This window comes from Macrobrachium nipponense, chromosome 12, assembly GCF_015104395.2.
Source record: "Macrobrachium nipponense isolate FS-2020 chromosome 12, ASM1510439v2, whole genome shotgun sequence".
Classification (NCBI taxonomy): domain Eukaryota; kingdom Metazoa; phylum Arthropoda; class Malacostraca; order Decapoda; family Palaemonidae; genus Macrobrachium; species Macrobrachium nipponense.
In genome coordinates, this window is record NC_087205.1 from 45,963,707 (window position 1) to 45,983,787 (window position 20,081).

The window sequence follows — 20,081 nt, forward strand, 5'->3', positions numbered from 1 at the left end:
TAGTTATAAGTATGTCTGGGTGGTGCTGCATCGCCTTACAATGTATTTGGCATTCATTTTTGATAACCATATAGCAAATAATGTGGAGATTCTCTTATAGTTTCATTTATAGTATTATTCAATGTAAATTGGACGTCTTCTAGGGCTAAGTCCCAATCTTCGGTCCGTGGGCACACTAAAGTTTTCAGGAGATCCTTTATTTTACGATTAGTTCGTTCCACTGCTCCATTAGAACTTGGTTTATAAGCGGTTATTTGACATTTATTTATTTCATAAAATTCACATAAATTCTCTAAGAGATCACTAGTAAACTCAGCAGCGTTATCAGAAAGAAGAACTTGCGGACATGAATGTCTTATGATAATTCTAGATTTAAGAGCTTCGGCTACTGTAGCTGCATTTCTGTTTCTTACAGGTACGATTTCTACATTTCTAGTTAGATAGTCTAAGAAGACTAATGTTGTTTATTTCCTCTAATAGTTGTTGGAAATGGACCCAAAAAATCCATATTTACTAATTGGAATGGATTTAATTCTGATGGATATTTTTCAAGTGGAGCTTTTGGATTTACGTTACCTTTATGTTGATTGCAAACTACACAATTTTGTACAAGTTCTTGGCATTTTGTCTACAATTTGGCCAAAAATAATTTCTGGTTATGATTCTGGTTGTCTTTTTAATTACTGGATGTCCTGCTACAGTATATGAGTGTGTTAGTTCTAAAACTTCTCTGGTTAGTGTTTTTGGGATATGAGTCGAGAAAAACCATTTTTCTCTGTCGGCATTTTATGCATCAATCCATTTATTCATTAAAATCAGGTTTTAATGATTCATCTAGTAATAGCTGTTCTACTATTTGTCTGAATTCTGCATCTCTTTCTTGTTGTATTTTCACTCTTTCTAAATCTAAATCTACAACTTGACAACTAAAACAAAAGGTATTAGTTGTAATGCATTTCTCTATTTCTTCTTGAGATCTGCCAAAGTGTTAAATTTCCTTGGAATATATCTGAACTCTGCAGCAAACTCTAATCTACTAATAAACCATCTATTGAATTTAATGTTATTAGTAAAGGCACTCTTTTTAAATAAGGCACAAATGGGTTTGTGGTCAGTAAGCACATTAACTTTATAACCCAAAAGTATATGTCTAAACTTCTTTAGACCCCAATATAGAGCTAAACACTCTTTTTGTTGTACTATAATGTCTTTCTGCTCGGTTTAAAACTCTACTAGCATAATATACTGCTCTCATTCTAGTTTTGGCCTTTTGTAACAATACAGCTCGAGGCATCACAAACTAAATAAAAATCTTTTGAAAAATCTGGGTAGACTAAAACACGGTTCTTGGTCATTTTGCTCTTTAATGTTTGAAAGGCCGTTTCTTGTTCATCCTTCCATTCATATTTAACATCCTTTTTGGTTAGTTCTGTCAAAGGTTTGGCTATAGTAGCTTAATCTTTCTAGAACCAATTCCAATGTTTTGAGATGGCTTTCTAAAACTTTTCTGAAAATTATTACATCGTCTAAATATACTGCAACATTTTCTATATATCCAAGAATTTGTAACATTAATCTAACAAACTTTTAAGGAGCTGATGAGAGTTCAAATGGCATTATTTCAAACTGTAAATGTTCCTTGTGGGTGCTGAAGGCTGTGAATTGTTTGGATTCTTCATCTAGAGGTACTTGCCAATATTCACTAAATAGTTCTAAGGATGAAAATATTTTGGTCCCTTCTAATTGGGCTAACATATCTTGAATTACTGGCACTGGGATCCTATCTGGAACTGTGTTGGAGTTTAATTTCCTGTAATCTGTTACAAGTCTCCAACTACCATGTTTCTTTGGAACGAGTAACAATGGAGAATTTTATGGAGATTTAGAAGGAACTACTACTCCATCTCTTTTCATTTCCTCTATCAGATTGTCAGGTATTGGTCTCTGACTCACCTCTATCAGATTGTCAACTATGGGTCTCTGACTCATTGATAATCTGTAATTACGAATAAAAAATGGCTTGGCTCTATCATCAAACAAAATCTTATGTTGTAGAACATTTGTTCTTCCTAGTTTATCTCCTACAGCTATTACATTTCTGTATTTCTCTAGTAGCTGAATTAACTTGTTTCTATTCTCTGGAAAATCTGTTTTATTTACTTCTTTATTTATTTGAGAGTTTTGGCCATTTATAGAAAAATATGCTTCTTCTTCTACTGTTAGTAAAGGATTGTTAATATTCCTATGCAAAAGACAATGCCTGCGTATAATGTTAGTTTGTTACCTGAATAGTTTTGGACATAAACTTCACAATTATCACCATTCATGTGGAAGTGTGGAATCTAGCAATTCGTTGTTCAATAATAGAACATCTTTACCCTTTATGGTCTCTTTTTCTCCCAAATATATTTTTATTAAGCATCTTGAATGTAAAATTACTGCTCTACTAAATATAAATTGTACTCTATTATCATCAGCTGTGCTAACGCAACATATCTCTTCACCTTCTAGGTCTGAAAAAATAACAAATTTCTGCATTTTCAGTGGTTTCTTTTGTTATTTCTATTGTACTATTTAAATCTGATTTATTTATTTTATCTAATAGCAATACTCCATTTAGTATTTTCCCTTCAATATCATAGCTCATTACTACATTTGCTACAGTTATTAATACATGTTATAGTCAGGATGTGTATATATAAATCTAGAGAAGTCATCCGAATAAACTTTTGGATTTATACCGTAACTATCGAAAAAGAAGATTATATTTCTAGGTAATTTTTCCACGTAAAAACATACCCAATGACCGATAGTATTAACATTGGTGGATGAAGATAATGTATTAGATATAAAAACTAAAGGTTTAATTTTATTTTTGGGTAGGGTAAATAATCCTACTTATCCGAAGCGAACACACCTAAATACTTAACGCGATCATTGAGTGAACCTTTTAAACTTATTTCAATTTCTTTCATATCCATTCCATTTAACCTCTAACATCACACTGAATAACCCTGTCCGCATCCACCGTTAAAATACCCTTCGTATTCCCGAAAAGTAAAATAACACAGGGGTTCGGAGTGGCCGTACCCAGCCTGATTGATATTCGCAGGTTTGCCGAAATTTGCCATCGGGCATGTTGAATCCTCGAAGCAGTCTTTCCACAAACAAAATAAAACAGTAAAAAGTTCTACCATTTTTAAAACTATCATAAGTGATTAGATTCTCACCGCCACCCCCTTAGTTATCTGTGTCTCGTGAAATAATTGCGTGATGGTATTGGGGAAACTACACTGAATATTATATACAGTATTCCCATTAACGGTAATATGTATATTATTTAAATCGAAAGATTTAAAATATAGGCTATTAGCCGCGTAATTACCCGAAAATGTTTACATATCAATCATGGCCAATGTGATTTTTTCGGGTATACAACTGTTAAAAGGTTGATCAATTAAATTAGAATTTTCATTTTGTCCAATAACGTATGTTTTATATAAAGTTTTATCAAATATATATTGTATGGGATTAACTGCTAAAGTCGACATGGCGTTATAATACGGGGTAACTCTATCGATCCATAATTTAGCTTTTTCTAGATTTATCTCATTTACATGCCCATCGGTATGTGCACCTAACATCCAGCTATTATTCGTTAATTCGAGTCTAAGCCTCAAGTCAATTGAATCCAGTATATACATGTCTATAGTCGTTATATTCAAAGAAGTTGGAAATACGTATGCATGCCCTGAGTTTTAATGCTGCTCACAACCCGTGACTCCCACCTGCTGGTTTGAGCGAATGCATTAGGTGTAAATTGATGAGTTACTCCATGTGTTACATGATAATCATCATATAAAAAAACCCGATGCCCGACCGGTTGGTAGGTAACACTGAGTGGTTTATCATTTTAAGCATTTTGATATATGATTGCTAGTTAATACCGGGCTGGATTCCACCAACTTTTCATTCAAAATATAGAAACATTTAATTAATGTATTACTTATACCATTAACGAGGGCCACGTGCGTATCATCCTCTAGTTGTATGCCACCTCTATGTAATGCGATATATGATTCTAAAGCTATACTTGACAAATCTAAGAAAGAACCTGCCACCCCATTAATGCGAAATTCAATATATTTATCGGTTAGAATTTGATTTACGGAATTATTGCTAGGTGTAAAATCCAGTCTTTCCTTCGAATTAATTGAAGTTTCAATAATTCTACGTCTATTAACATTCTGGAACGATTCTGATATACCCGCAATATATGAAGAAATAGGAACTTGATTACCAGTTCCGGGTACGTTAGGAACTACACTAGCCATATTTTGTGATTATATATAATTGTAGATGAAGGGTAGAACGTGTGTTTACCCGCAGTTGTCAATTGATGAATGAGTTACAAAAGATCGTACACGTCCTTATTACATTTACTTCTAGATTTAACGCTTATACTCTTCCTCTTCCTTCGTTTTTTCTCTCCTCCGAAACTCGACCGTCTAACTAATCATTTCACTGTTTTCCTTCGTTTCCTCCGTATTCTTCCGGTACTGCTTAAAATTCGCTGTCCAGTAGTTTTGAGGGCTCTTATACCTTTTCTCTTTATGGATTCTTTTAAAGGTAAACCATAGTTTACCATATCAGATAACACAGATCTGCCGAAAAGGAAGCACTTTACGTGCGATATCGCTTATATATAGCAGAAAACAGACCACTACCTCTTCTATTGTTGGGATAGAAAACGGAAATATCCTCAAACCCCGCCCCTCTTCTTAAAGGGTCTGATAAGAATAGTTTTTTAACCCTCTTACGCCGAAGCGGTAAAAAAGAAATTGTCTCCCGTGTGCTGGAGGTGTTTCAGAGTGAGCGCGGAAGCGGAAAAAATATTTTTTTCAAAAAATCACAGAGCGCTTAGTTTTCAAGATTAAGAGTTTATTTTTGGCTCCTTTTTTGTCATTGCCTGAAGTTTAGTATGCAACCATCAGAAATGAAAAAAATTATCATTATCATATATAAATAATGCGATATATGATAGCACAAAAATGAAATTTCACGTATAATTGTATTCAAATCGCGCTGTGCGCAAAAAGGTTAAAGGTAACAAGTTACTTTTTTTCGTTGTAATTTACACTAAATTGCGATCATTTTGGTATATAGCACATTGTAAAACGATAAAAGCAACACAGAGAAAATATTATCACAAAATAATGCATGAATTCGTAACGCGCGGACGTAAACAAAATATTTTTTCAAAAATTCACCATAAATCTAAATATGTCTTTAGAGACTTCCAATTTCTTTCAAAATGAAGACAAATGATTGAATATTACTATACTGTAAGAGTATTAGCTTACAATTGCAGTTTTCGACCATATCTGACGAGTTAAATTTGACCAAATGTCGAATTTTTTTATATATATATATTTTATATGCAATTATTTCGGAAATAAGAAAAGCTACAACCTTCAAATTTTTTAGTTTTATTCTACATGAAATTACGCACATTTTCATATATAAAACTCTATGAATGCCTAATATAAAACGGAGCAAATATTCCGAGAATGGTACGTACGTATTTCGGAGATTTGTGGCGGAGAATCCGTGCGCTGAGGGAAGGAAAGATTTTTTTTTAAATTCACCATAAATCTAAATATTTTGCTAGAGACTTCGAATTTGTTTCAAGATGAAGATAAATGACTGAATATTACTAGACTGTAAGAGTTTTAGCTTACAATTGCGTTTTTCGACCATTTCGGTAGAGTCAAAGTTGACCGAACATGGTTTTTTTTTCTATTTATCGTGATTTATATGCAAATATTTCAAAAATGAGGAAAGCTACAACCTTCAATTATTTTTTGTTGTATTCTACATGAAATTGCGCACATTTTCATATATAAAACTTTATGTAACGGCTAATTTAAAATGGTGCAAACATTACCACAATCGCACGTATGATTTTTTCGGAAGAGTTACCGCGCGGAAGTAAAGAAAATTTTATTTTTTTCATAAATTCACCATAAATCGAAATATTGTGCTAGAGACTTCCAATTTGTTGCAAAATGAAGGTAAATGCTTGAATATTACTAGAATATAAGCGTTTTAGCTTACAATTTTCGTTTTTCGACCATTTTCGGTAGAGTCAAGTTGACCAAAGGTTGAAATTTTGGCAGTTATCGTTATTTATAATTGAAAATATCTCAAAACTGATTAAAGCTACAACCATGGGTTGTTTTTAGTTGTATTGTGCATGTAATTGCGCACATTTCCATATATAACACTTTACATAACGGCTAATTTTAAAATGGTGCAAACATTACCACAATCGGATGTATGATTTTTTTCGGAAGAGTTACCGCGCGGACATAAGGAAAATGTTTTTTCATAAATTCACCATAAATCGAAATATTGTGCTAGAGACTTCCAATTAGTTGCAAAATTAAGGTAAATGATTGAATATTACTAAAATGTAAGAGTTTTAGCTTACAATTGTGTTTTTAGACCATTTCGGTAGAGTCAAAGTTGACCGAAGGTTGAAATTTTGGCAATTATCGTTATTTATATGAAAATATCTCAAAACTGATAAAAGCTACAATCATGAGTATTTTATTGTTGTATTTTACATAAAAATGCGCACATTTTCATATATAATAATTCATGTAACGGCTAATTTACAATGGTACAAAAATTATGTCAAAGTGACGAAATAATTTCCGAGATGTGTCACAGATACTTTTTAGTGCGGCAAGAAAGAAATTCGCGCTTGCGCGCCTGCGTAACGATTGTAAACAAAACAACGCCTTAATCCGTGAACTCCCAGCATCCCCCAAGGCGCGTGATTCAAAAGTTTTAGGCTGGTAGGCCTATAAGTATTTTTCCGCGAATTTAAAAAAAACTTTTGTAAGTCGACGTAAAATACGTCCAGTCGGCACACGGGAGACAAAAAATGTCGACGTAAAATACGTCCAGTCGGCGTAAGAGGGTTAAATTCCACCTCTGAAGGAGGCGTGAATATCACTCTCATTATATTTTTTACATTACTTTTATACTCTTTCAAAATAATTTAAGCAGTGCTTCATTCGAAGGTGTGATCATGAATGAGGAATGTCAAGGGTGAACATTGAACTATATACATACCTACCCATCTATTTATATACACCTACTCATCTATTTTTATCGAGGCTTTTACAAGGAGCAGGCAATTAACACTCGAGTCTTTAGTGAAAAGTAAAAGATGTCCATTTTGATCTGTGATAATAATTGAAATCTGGTCCAAGATGCTCGTGTTCAACAATTTGTAGACTGTATCATGTATTCCTTTTCATCTACCACTTTCTAAAGTAAAACAGTCCAATATATTGCCTGGTCTCCCACCAAAAATCGTTGGTTGAACTATATTAGTATAAACATGTATATAATCTACCATGCAATTATCAGATAGTGAATCAATGGAAACGTGTTCATTCAATTCATGCCCTCCATATATTTCATAACTAGTGTTAATTTGAAAACCTAATAATTTCGCAGCTTTTCCGCTAAATTTGACATATATACTTTTAACGTCCCCGGTTCTCTTGATATACGGTATGGTAATTCTTCTTAAATCTTCATCCCAATGAAATATACCGTTACTATTAAAATAATCTACGAAATTATCATCGTAATAAACTTTCAAATAATCATAAACATCCTTATTAATAGCTCTCACGAGCCTCCTCATGTCCCTTGCTAACATTGCTATTCTCGGTCTATACAAATATGTGTGCATATCACGTTTATGACGCTCTGTAATAAATTCGAGAGTGAATAAATCATCTTTTGATAATATAGCGTAATAAGTACCCGGGAACATGATCAAAGCTAAACCTACTTCATATTCAACCCCGTTAGGTAATAATATAGGTGTAGGTATTGTGACGTTTATAGGTCGTTCGTCTACCCCGCAATTAACTAAATAATTTGATTTGGAAAACGGCAGCCATTTCTTTAGAATATCAGCTGATTTTTAGTAACCGCGGGAAACCCAAAACCCGCCAGCTAGAGATAGGAAGTTCCCCAGTTGGGGGAAAAGAGTCTTTTATCAGCTGTAGGGACGTATCTCAAAAGGGAAGGGTGTAGGCAGATTGGTACTTCTTAGACCTATACCTTAAGCTCTCTTTCCTGTGACCCCTCTGCTGGCTGTATGCTTGTTTTCCAGGATTTGCCTTGATCGTGGGGGGTTAAGCTGACCTCCAACCCCCAAGCAACCCAACTGAATTCTGTCTCAGTCGGCTGCGAGACGTGATCTCGGACAGAGGTCAAATTACCTGCCTTCAGTTAGCCTACCCAGGGCGTTGAGTGGGCGCGCCGATGACCCAGGCCTCAGACAAAGGGGCCCCCATACTTTCCTACAAAGAGCCACATTTTCTTCAAAGGTCCACACTGAACACGACATCCAGGTACGTCTTGTGGAACAGCATATTGCCAGTCTCTCCCAACCTATTATCATTGTGATCCTCATTCTCCCAATCAATTTCCAGCAACAAAAGGAATTCATCCCTTTGTTCCCTCTCACTGCCTCATGGCCGCATGCTTCCCCTTGTGTGATCGTCCCAGGCCAATGGAGTCATTGCATACTTCAGTGAAACCTTAAAAGTTCCTTCTCCCCAGTATTAGAGAATTAATTAATCAAAGCAAGAAGTCATTTTTTCCTTTTATCTCGTTTAATCTGGGATTCTTTTCCAGATTCCATGAGTCACGTGCCGTCTCTCTGCCGCAAGTGTGCATTAACCCAAGTGAATGAAAATCAGCTTGAATTGAATGAGACTATAAGCCCCAACGTGGGGGCCAATATCATTTAACTTTTCTCCAGGCCAGCACGGGCCTTTTTGTAAATAAAATAGTTTTTAAAAGTAACGAGCTGAGTTTTCTGGCGACCTTCCCTCTAAAGAAAGTTTACGGTAAGTTCAAGCAATTCCCTCTTGAAATCCCTACAAAATTACTTCCGTTTACGTATCTAGCTTCTCTCAAGGCCCTATATACGTAACAATTGTCGACTCGCCGAGGATCGAATTCGGGCTTGCTTAAAAAAGCTTGTAAATCGCGTTATCCGTTGTAAAACGTAAACTGTAAATTATTTTACAAAGCGTAAATCAAGCACACTTGCAGGGAAAGAAGACACACTGACTCACGGTAAGGTATTCCATTCATTAATATGATTATTTATAACCTATGTTAGCTTAAGGTACGTTAAGTATTTTTATTTAGAAGTGTTTTAAACAAATGTGAAGGTAGAAATATTATTACATTGTAACGGCCAGAGCGCCGAGCGAATTCTGTTATTTTATAAATCGCATTGTCCTCGTCGGACGAGACAGAGCACGTGTGTAGAATAGATGCCAGAAAGAACCAGATCAAAACTAGGAAGTGCTTTGCCAGGGTTTATTGCTGTGTTTGAAAGCCTAGCTAGTTAGGAGTGTTTTTACTAATAGTTACGGCAAAAGAAGTGTACAATCTTTTTTGTCTGTGATATGTTAGGGTATCCATTTTTAACTTAGTTTTCATTCCAAGTGTTGGTAACCGCTACCTCTCGGCTAATTCAGCTTCGCGCTCTCTCGCGCCTGCGCGGTCTCAACCAACCTTCGTCTCATTCACAGCGGCAGCCATGTTTGTTTCCTCTTTCAACATTATCTAAACAATTTAAGCAAAGTAACGTAAGTCACGAAGTTTTAACGTAAATAATATCAATGTCTGTACTAGTATCTATCGTTCTGCCAGAGAAATTAACGTAATTCGCCTTGAATAAGAAAGTAGAACTTTGTGTTGTAAATTGCCTTCGCATTTACAGAGAATCAGCTGTTTTGAACGACATGCTGCGCGCTAGCAGCGCTACCCAGCTCGCCTCACGTGTTTCACCTCGCATCGCTCACTCGCGCGCTGAGCGAAAATTTCATTTCACTTCGCACTTAACGTAGCCTCATTCACAATTGTTTGCTAACATCGTTTCAAATCCTTACCGTAATTTTTCACTTGTCCTTACGTAAAGTTAACGTAAATCTTAAAAGTAGAGTCACTTGCAAGAATTGTTAACGTAAAACGCGTCTTTGTGAAATTCATATTGAAACGCAAATCATTTCATAAGCGCGAGCCGCTACTAGTAACGTAAACATCGTTCACCGCGAGCGCGTTATCATTTTTCATAAAACGTTATCCAAAAGCAATTCTTTCATTAAAAACGTTAACGTAACTTAACGTAAGTAAAATCATTTAACGCAAGTTGCGTCATATTAAACGAACATTAGTAGTTCAATTCAAATATAAGGGAGTTCATTCATATATCATTTTTCACCCTCTCCGAGAGAGAGAGAGAGAGAGAGAGAGAGAGAGAGAGAAAACCAGAACCCAGTATTCACGAAGCCAAGAGTACTACATCTTACCATTAATTATAGCATGCCGAATTAACCTTATTTTAGTCTCTTGTGTCTTTCATTTACACAGCGTGATACGTACGCGCATGTGTCCAGTGCAGTTTGCAAACATTTATTTGTTTCATTTACCGAGTACTTCAGCGAGGGACTGAGCATTCTTAAAATTTCCATTACCTGTCGTTGCCCGAGTGGTCTTTTCATTTTCTTTTATCACAAAAGACTTGCGTATACCGCAAGCACAATTCGCACAGCGTGCCACGCCAATTCATTACTTCCAGACAGGGAAGTCGTTACCAGTTTAGGACTGGCCACCACCAGTGCACGTCAGGTCTTACCATTTCACAGTGCCACTAATTCTTGACCCTGTCCATCGACTGGCTGCTGAAGTACTCCCACCTTTTACTTTCTCTCCTCCACTATTACCCTCTGCCATGAGCAGTGCCATTTCACTTCAGTATATTTAAGTATACTGCATGTAGTGTCCGGGACACACCAGCACGATACCAGTGCTCCAAGGAACGCCTCCATAAACGCCATTGCACCTGTACAGGCCGTACAGGTAGCCATTAAACCTGCGTGTCCGTCCTTACGGAACGCCCAAATAATTAGTGTGTCCGTGTACAAGGGTCAGTGATCTTTCGGAACACTCAACAAGGGAACGCCTCCCAGAAGTGCCGCAATACCAGCCCTAAGTGCTGACAAACCTGCGTGTCCGTCCTTACGGAACGCCCAATTCATTAATGTCCGTGTACAAGGGTCAGTGATCCTTCGGAACACTCAACAAGGGAACGCCTCCCAGAAGTGCCGCAATACCAGCACTACTAGTGCTGCCCAAGGAACGCCTCCTCATAAGTGCCGTGCACCTGGTATTGGACCTACGGTAGCCATTCCAACGTCTCCCAAGTTGGGAACGCCCGTAAGTGTGACGTACACAGCACACTTCATTCGATTGTTTCACCTCAGCAGAAGGTGCCATTCACAAAGTGCCACCGAGCACCCAGTCTTTTCACTTTTCATTACCACATTGCAGAACCCATTTCCAAGTGAGTGCCACTTTCCACAGTAGGCCACTCCTATTCCATTCAGTACCTTTCCTGGCCATTATTTTCATTTTCATCAGAGCCTCTACTGCAGCCTAAGGGAAATGTCTTCCCCTGCTTCCCGCGATTTCTTTGCCAGAGAGCTAGAGAAGCTCGGAGCCCTCATAACTCTGGGCAAGGAGGCCGGTTACACTGGACCAGCACTTGACCAGTGGGATAAAGGCGCAGCAGGCTGCTGCGCGCCTGCAAGAAAGGGGAAAGGGAAGAAAGAGAAGCAGAGGAGAAAGCCGGAGAAGCAGAGAGAAAAGAAAGAGAAGCAGAGAGGAAGGAAAGAGAAGAAGAGAGAAAGCATGAGCTAGCTCTCCTAGATGACGCAATCTCTCTGCTAGTTTCCAAGCCCCAGACCATGAGCTGGACTCCCGGTAAGAGGTGGTTGCGGAGGTTCTGCACCACTTGTTGTGTGCGTGGGCATGCTGGTGGAATTCCCGGAACCAAGTTGCCCAAGGTCGGTCGGTCTACCTTAACCTTGGGAGGGAGAGCTTCCAGGGTGAACTTCTCCAAGGCTACCATGTAGCCCTGCCTGATGAACAGTCTCCTACGGCCTGTACAAGGCATGGCCGACACCGAAGCCCAGGTCTCCCTTATTTCCAGAAAGGCATTGCCTAGGGGTGCCAAAATCCAGACGAACGAAGAAATTCAGTTTGAATGGATTGACGGTAACCTCTATTCTGTTCCTTCGGTCCTTCTGAATGTAAAAATGCCCTTTCTGGACCAGGTGACCAAGGAAACCACATTGTGGCCGCCTGGCCGTAGTTGACCAATTCCATGATGTTTTATCAGGTAATATTGGGCCGAGATCTACTTAAGCCGTATCTCCCCTGGACGCAGCTCCCACTACCAGATGCACCGGATCCCTGCAGCATGCCTCAAAATCAACCCTCCATTTTAGATTCAGAGGCTAGTGCCTCCGATGTCCCAGACATCCCTTTTATTTGTGAACCTGGCCCTGACCCAGTGCCAGAGCCAGACGTTTCTCCCGCATCATCTCAGCCTCTTACCATTTTACCGCCTACCTCCTCCACTTTGGAAGAGGTAAGCCCACCAGTTAACCCCGGACTTGCTTCCGAGGATGATTCAACGGAGGTTTCCTTAACCTCCCCACGTCACATCACTGCCCAGAGAGGACTCTTCACCTGTGCCAGAGCACACTGCCAGCCTTGGTGACTCCGCAGATTCGCAACCTGTGGGGCCATCTCGGCCTTATCATCCAGTGCCACGGAAGAGGTTCTGGAACAAGTTCTGCCGAGACTGTGGCCGCAAGTCACATGTCTGCAAATTACGGAGGGTGCGCGAACCACAATATTCCGGCCATCGCAATGGCCGTCACCAATCCTTCTTCTCTAGGACCCCCAGCTAAGGGCCCTATAACCGTCGCACCCCTCCAAAAGCCATTATCAGCCAAGCCACGTCAGAGCCTACGACGACTCTGGCGCTCAAATCTCCCTGATACGGGAAGACAGAATTCCCCGAGGGGCTAATGTTGATAGACGTCGATTGATCACCATTGAAGGTATCAATCACCATTAAACTGATCCTTCCGACCGTCCAATTGAGGGTCACTAGACCTCACTTCTCCAAAGTTTGTACCCTTGCAGTTGCAAGCTACATTCCAGGAGGTTACGACCTCCTCCTAGGCAAGACATGAAGTCTCCCTCGCATTCCAAAAAGCCTAGGGTCCTAACTCCACAACAAATCACTCCAAGGCAAGGAGTCATTGAAATTCTACTTCCTCTAGGAAGTATGTCCACCAACAGTCTCCCCCCCCGTTACCAAGGAGGGAGATTGACCATTCGCAGTTCCGTTGCAAAACCTGTAACGTAATAGGGCACTCTACTAATTGGCCGAGTGCCCTAGCAAACTACCAGCAGCGGACACTGTCCATTTTCCACAAGGCCTAGCCTTCAACAAGAGACAGGAGCCTCTGTCTCCCATTTTCCAAGGGCACGCTGAGAGGTATTGCACCTCCGGTACCCGTCACAGGTCCAGTCGACCTCAACTCTCTGCCAGTGCCCACTTGGCAGCACTGAGCAGTGCCAAGCTCCGTCCAGCCTGGACGTAGAGCCACCACCGAACTTGACCTCTGCGCCTGGCCCCGAGCTAGCGCCGGCGCCTAACCACCTTATCAAGGATCCTCCTACAGGAGATCCTCCAACAGGCATGGAGCTTACCACAGCCCATGGCCAATCACTAGTTCCTTCTTCTTCATCCTTACCTCTGTCGCCCGAGGATGAACCTCCGGCAGACCTACCTTTGTACCTCCTCTGGAAAACCAGGAACTGCCCGACCAGGAGTCAGCCTGGAGTTTTCCCCTCATGACGGTTGCCGCAGCAGCCGGAGTGAGGGCCTCCCCCTGCAGTAGGTTCCACCTCTACGACGGTTGCTGCAGAGACCGAAGTAGGGTGTTCTCCTGAAATCCTTCAGGCTACCGCTGCCTCAGCTCCTGCCGGCGTTTCTGGCCTTACCCTCCAGAGTCGTTGCCTCCGTCTACTCCTAGGACTGGTATAGCCAGGTCCTGGAGGAATAAGAAGAAGAAGAAGAAGGACGTAATTAACATATTAACAAAAAGAGCCACATGCTCTCCTTGACACCTGTGCCCGAGGTACAGTGTCGCATTCATTTGCAGAATGATCCTGGCACCTACCCAGAGAAGGTAGCCAGCCTGATCTCTGCCAGTAGCACTAACCCTCTAACCCCTAGCCATTGTAATACTAACCCTCACTTAAATATAATTACCTCATTGCATTTCCCTCCTGGTAAACTAACCACTCATCATCCCCAAGCATCATTACCTCTTATCATGTATTTTTACAATTCCGTCGCTGAACTACTGCTGTGCGTACCACACTCTGGAATGATTGCGTCTTCATTTAAATGTATTGAGTAGGTTAGGCTAATGATTTAGTACCAGGGCATTAGGTTTAGTAGCAAGTAGAATTTCAAGTAACCTTATCTAGGGGTAGAGTAGACTGTCGTCACAAGACAACCTGTAGTTATTTATTAGGCTAGACTACATCACTATATTAAGTTAGTACACTTAGCATCTTTGCCTATAAGTTAGGTAGGCCACTGTAGTTAGCTGTATCCCTGCTCAAAAAAAAAACTTCAAATTGGAATAGGAGAACGGGGTAGTCGAGACGATCAATTTATTTAAGCCAAGACCTTCACACCCGAAAGGGAGTGAATGCCTTCTTAACAGGGGGAGCTGTGACGTTTATAGATCGTTCGTCTACCCCGCAATTAACTAAATAATTTGATTTGGAAAACGGCAGCCATTTCTTTAGAATATCAGCTGATTTTTAGTAACCGCGGGAAACCCAAAAACCCGCCAGCTAGAGATAGGAAGTTCCCCAGTTTTGAGGGAAAAGAGTCTTTTATCAGCTGTAGGGACGTATCTCAAAAGGGAAGGGTGTAGGCAGATTGGTACTTCTTAGACCTATACCTTAAGCTCTCTTTCCTGTGACCCCTCTGCTGGCTGTATGCTTGTTTTCCAGGATTTGCCTTGATCGTGGGGGGTTAAGCTGACCTCCAACCCCCAAGCAACCCAACTGAATTCTGTCTCAGTCGGCTGCGAGACGTGATCTCGGACAGAGGTCAAATTACCTGCCTTCCTGTTAGGCCTACCCAGGGCGTGAGTGGCGCGCCGATGACCCAGGCCTCAGACAAAGGGGCCCCCATACTTTCCTACAAAGAGCCACATTTTCTTCAAAGGTCCACACTGAACACGACATCCAGGTACGTCTTGTGGAACAGCATATTGCCAGTCTCTCCCAACCTATTATCATTGTGATCCTCATTCTCCCAATCAATTTCCAGCAACAAAAGGAATTCATCCCTTTGTTCCCTCTCACTGCCTCATGGCCGCATGCTTCCCCTTGTGTGATCGTCCCAGGCCAATGGAGTCATTGCATACTTCAGTGAAACCTTAAAAGTTCCTTCTCCCCAGTATTAGAGAATTAATTAATCAAAGCAAGAAGTCATTTTTCCTTTTATCTCGTTTAATCTGGGATTCTTTTCCAGATTCCATGAGTCACGTGCCGTCTCTCTGCCGCAAGTGTGCATTAACCCAAGTGAATGAAAATCAGCTTGAATTGAATGAGACTATAAGCCCCAACGTGGGGGCCAATATCATTTAACTTTTCTCCAGGCCAGCACGGGCCTTTTTGTAAATAATAGTTTTTAAAGTAACGAGCTGAGTTTTCTCGGCGACCTTCCCTCTAAAGAAAGTTTACGGTAAGTTCAAGCAATTCCCTCTTGAAATCCCTAAATTACTTCCGTTTACGTATCTAGCTTCTCTCAAGGCCCTATATACGTAACAGTATTCATTCTATTTGCAAATTTTGACGGTGAATTTTTGGTGTGTGTCCAAACATCCGAGACTGCTCAAATATATGATGTGTTCACCAGCCATGTCAGTCAAATACTACGGGAGGTATATGTCACGTACGGGGTTTATAAGGAAAAAGTGTGATAGTTTTTATCTAGGTCTTCTATGCAGAGTGCATGATACAACCCCATTTTTAATAAACATCATTTCTTCACCTTTCTGATCCGATACAAAGGTTTATAAATGGCGTTATGCGGACCTTTAAAACGGGCACATTCTAACGTGAAACAGTCTAAGATGTTAGCCATTTTATCGCCCAACGTGGTAGGTTGAACGATATCCGAATACATGTAAAGGTATTCAACACATTGATCTTTTACAAATATATTTCTACCACGATGAGGTCTCAACGTACCCAAATTGTACATTATATACCTCACCCTTTCATTGAAACCGAGTATATTGGCTGTTTTTTCACTGAATTTAATAGTAATTGAATCAATCGTATCAACTTCTTATCATCATTCCACAAGAATAAACCATTCCTGCGGATAGCTCCGTGAATATGCTCACCGTAAAATATGGATAATTGTTCAATAATTTCCATATTAAGCGCTCTAGTCATTGCATTCATATCACACCCCAACAAACCCGAAACAGACTTATAAATAAAGGTATAAATGCGTTTCTCCGTAGACTCGTTTAGATCACGTTAAATTGAATGGTAAAATTATCGTCACCAGGTTTAATGGCGTAGTATATTTTCGGGAGAATGGCTCCCACCACACCCGCTTCATATTCCACTTCTTCCGATAATGATATAGGGGTGGCTAACCTGTTGGTAAATTTGCATGCTTGATTTTCGGGAAATTTACCCATACATGCGCTGCTATTCATGCGTATGATGTGATCACTACACATTTTGGACGTAGACTGTGCATGATAGCGTTTATTTGGTTAATATATACACATCTTAAAACCCATGTTTATGTTCTCACTCTCAATATCCACGAAAACGTGTATTTTTTTTGCAGATTGCCATATCGAAGAAAGCACTCATCCCCCCTCATGAAACTTCCATGCGCTACGGATCATTTACCAATCATGGTACATATTATTACTATTATTATTGTTGTTATTATTATTGGTATTATTATTGATATTATTAATTTTGCATCCTTTATAATACGCTGGCGCCATCGTTTATTTAACATACTCTTTACAGATTCCTTTGTTGATGACTTCCCATTGTAACTGATCATCACAGTTCAAACGAATGCTTAGCAAGCATCTTCAGTAGAAACTCTGTCAATTTGGAATTGAGCTACGCCACATCCTAAATGCTCCTTGTGACATTTCATAGGAACATTTGTTGGGCATAATGGCTTTCATACCTGAGAGGGCACCACTGCTCTGTCACTGCTGCAAGAAAAGATTTGCCATAGCATTCAGAAGGCCCTCATTCCCACCATTGGTGCGGCCACATGCAACCCAGGGCGCCTCTTCTTGGTTTTGTTGAATATCTTGCACCCAACATTTTAAAGGCTTCCCAGGTGCTTATATCACTGTGCCATGAACGCAGGTTATACTAAAACATGGGCGATATGCAATAGTTGTATATTCACGTAATTCAGTACATCATGGGCAGCAAGCAATACACCTGACAATGTTACTGCCACGCTCACACAAACCAGACTGCCTGGCAGACTCAACATCTCCCTCCTTAAGCACATTTTGGCAGGAATATAAGTAATGGTTCTTTTACATGCTACATATGGAAACATCCTACACATTGTATCTGCATTCAACCATTTCAATCCACCTGTTGAAATACCTTTGCAGTCTAGCCAAAAACTTATATGAGTCCCATCTTGGTCTGGCCTTGAATCACAAAATTTCCTCCTAAGGACTCATGGACCAACTTCATTACCTGGGTATGATATATCTCCTTTATTAGGATTTTCTACACATTTCCAGTTACCTTCCCCAGGAAAATGTAATATGATATGCTTTTAAAACCTTTATCTTGAAAGTTCCTTCACTCTTGGTCCTATATACTGAGTCAGTCTGGTCTCTTGCTGATTTCTTTGCTAGATTTGGATCCTTCAGCTGGGCTTCTTTTAGCATGTCTGCTCCTACATGCAGTATGCTGGAAAACACTGACAGTGGCTGGTTCCTAGACTTGAGCTCTGCTCATAACTGCTGCTTTCTCAGTACTAATTTTCTCCAGTCCCATCTTAACATTTCTTTTCTCTGCCTTGTCTTTTTGGTTGCTATTTCCTACAGATTTCTCAAATATCATAGCCTTAGCTTTACTAATTCCTTTTTAATCTTTACTTATACTTCTGATAATTACAAGAGGGTCACAAATAAAGTTGTTTAGGTAAATTACATGTAATTTTCCTACATAGTATGTACTGTTCAAATTAATCTCTGCAAGTGGATATCGACAGATACTTCTGTCACTGAGAGCACAAACCCATTTCTTGGTCATATTATCCTCAGTTACCAAACTTCTATGCACAATTGCACTTAACCAACTGTACCTCATAACACAGGTACCTTCTTGCCCACTTTAACCTTCAGTAACTGTTAGATTACAGTGCCCCTTTCTCTGCTCCTCAGATCTACATGCTCTTGACACGACACAACAGGCAGTTCAGCTCCATCTGCCAGCTTCAGCTTGCCATCTTTGATGTAGTCTTCCTACTGGATTATGTCAACACCTACACAAATCATGACAGTGGTCTCCTCACTCAGTTCTTTAACTATCATAACAGTGGCTGCCTCTTGTTTGAACTTATGCTAGTCCCTGTTCTAAACAAGCAAACAGTTTTTGACTAAGTTCCTTGACATGTGACACAAGTCTCTCTGCTTCCCCCTGGGTTTTGTCAAAGCATAATTTCTGAAATTATCATTTTTATTTGTTTAGATCCCTCGCCAATGTCTTCTTATATTCTAAAACTATTAACACAGTATAAGTTTATTTTGTCCATAGGTCTGAAGAATCATCTATTTATAAAGATATTAATTATAATTTTCCCAGAGGTTTTAGGTACTCTGTTTATTCAAGATATATCCACATTGCCTGAGTTAACCATTATTACCCAACATCCACTTGGTAACACAAGTGTATACCAGAATCATCAAGAACTGGAGGATCTACATAGACTACATATATTAGCTAAGAAGAGAAGAAAGCAGGAGAGCAGTGAGGGCAAACAAACAGAAGGAAGAAGGAATTCCTGAAAATCCCCCTGGTTGTCTCAAGCAGGAGGCCATCAGTTACAGCTTAAAGAAACTTACTTTAGTGTTTGCTAGATGAGGCGGGACTGTTCTAAGTAAAAGAATCCCTTGACTATTAGCATCTGGTTTATGAACAGATTTTATGTTTTTATCGTTTATTATGTCTTTTAATCTCCTAATTGTAAAGTATTTATTTCAGCATGGCAACAGTTGGCTAAACTCATTGAATTAGGCATGGAACAAGATGCCAAAAGGCAGCCATTAAGCTGAAAGAGTGTGGGAACATGAACTTAATAGTATAATTCAGGATAGAAGAAGAAGAATATTTAAGCAGCACTAACACTCTTATGGTCAAAGCAAAGCCAAAATCCCAAACAGTTGATGAAAATCCCAATGACATGGATACTAGCACCCTTATAGTCAATGCAAAGCCAAAATTACGAAAATTTCATGAAAATCCCAATGACAAAGATACTTTCATAAAGTTTACTCTTCTACTTACCTATGGATTTTTAGAAACTAAGTGATGCATTAGGCAAGGAAATGAATAAAATTGGGTGAAAAGAAAAAAGGGAGGCAATAGTAATGTCTGGGTATGATCCACAAGGTTCCCTGAGGCCTAGATAATCTAAGTTCAAGCAGACTTAGCTTGAAGGAAAGGAAGAAGACGGGATCATATATAAACACTTAATACTTCACCTCTCCTTGTACCTACATACTAAATGGTGCTGGTGAAATTGGTATGCTATGCATTTATACATATTAATGGTTAAAGGGTAAAAAAGATATTATCATAGATTGGATACATTAATGAATTGGGAAATTTGGTTTCCACTACACCCTGTACATCAGCAGTAGTAAATCAAGAAGCAATGCTCGAACACGTTTCTAAACTGTAAACAAAATGGTCGAAATAATCAGCTCCAATCAAAATTTCTACATTCTCTGTGTCACATTCAACCTCCTGATCAGCCAACATGGAACCTTTCTGTTCTATAT

The 20,081-nt window shown here is 39.6% G+C and overlaps 1 protein-coding gene across 1 annotated transcript in view; it reads right to left on the bottom strand.

Moving 5' to 3' along the window:
* Positions 1–19,944: 19,944 nt before the first annotated feature.
* LOC135224791 (uncharacterized) overlaps positions 19,945–20,081 on the bottom strand; it is a 91,825-nt gene continuing 91,688 nt past the window's right edge. The window contains exon 5 of the mRNA XM_064264116.1: positions 19,945–20,075. Coding sequence (XP_064120186.1) covers positions 19,945–20,075 — 131 coding nt within the window. The remainder of the gene's footprint in view (positions 20,076–20,081) is intronic.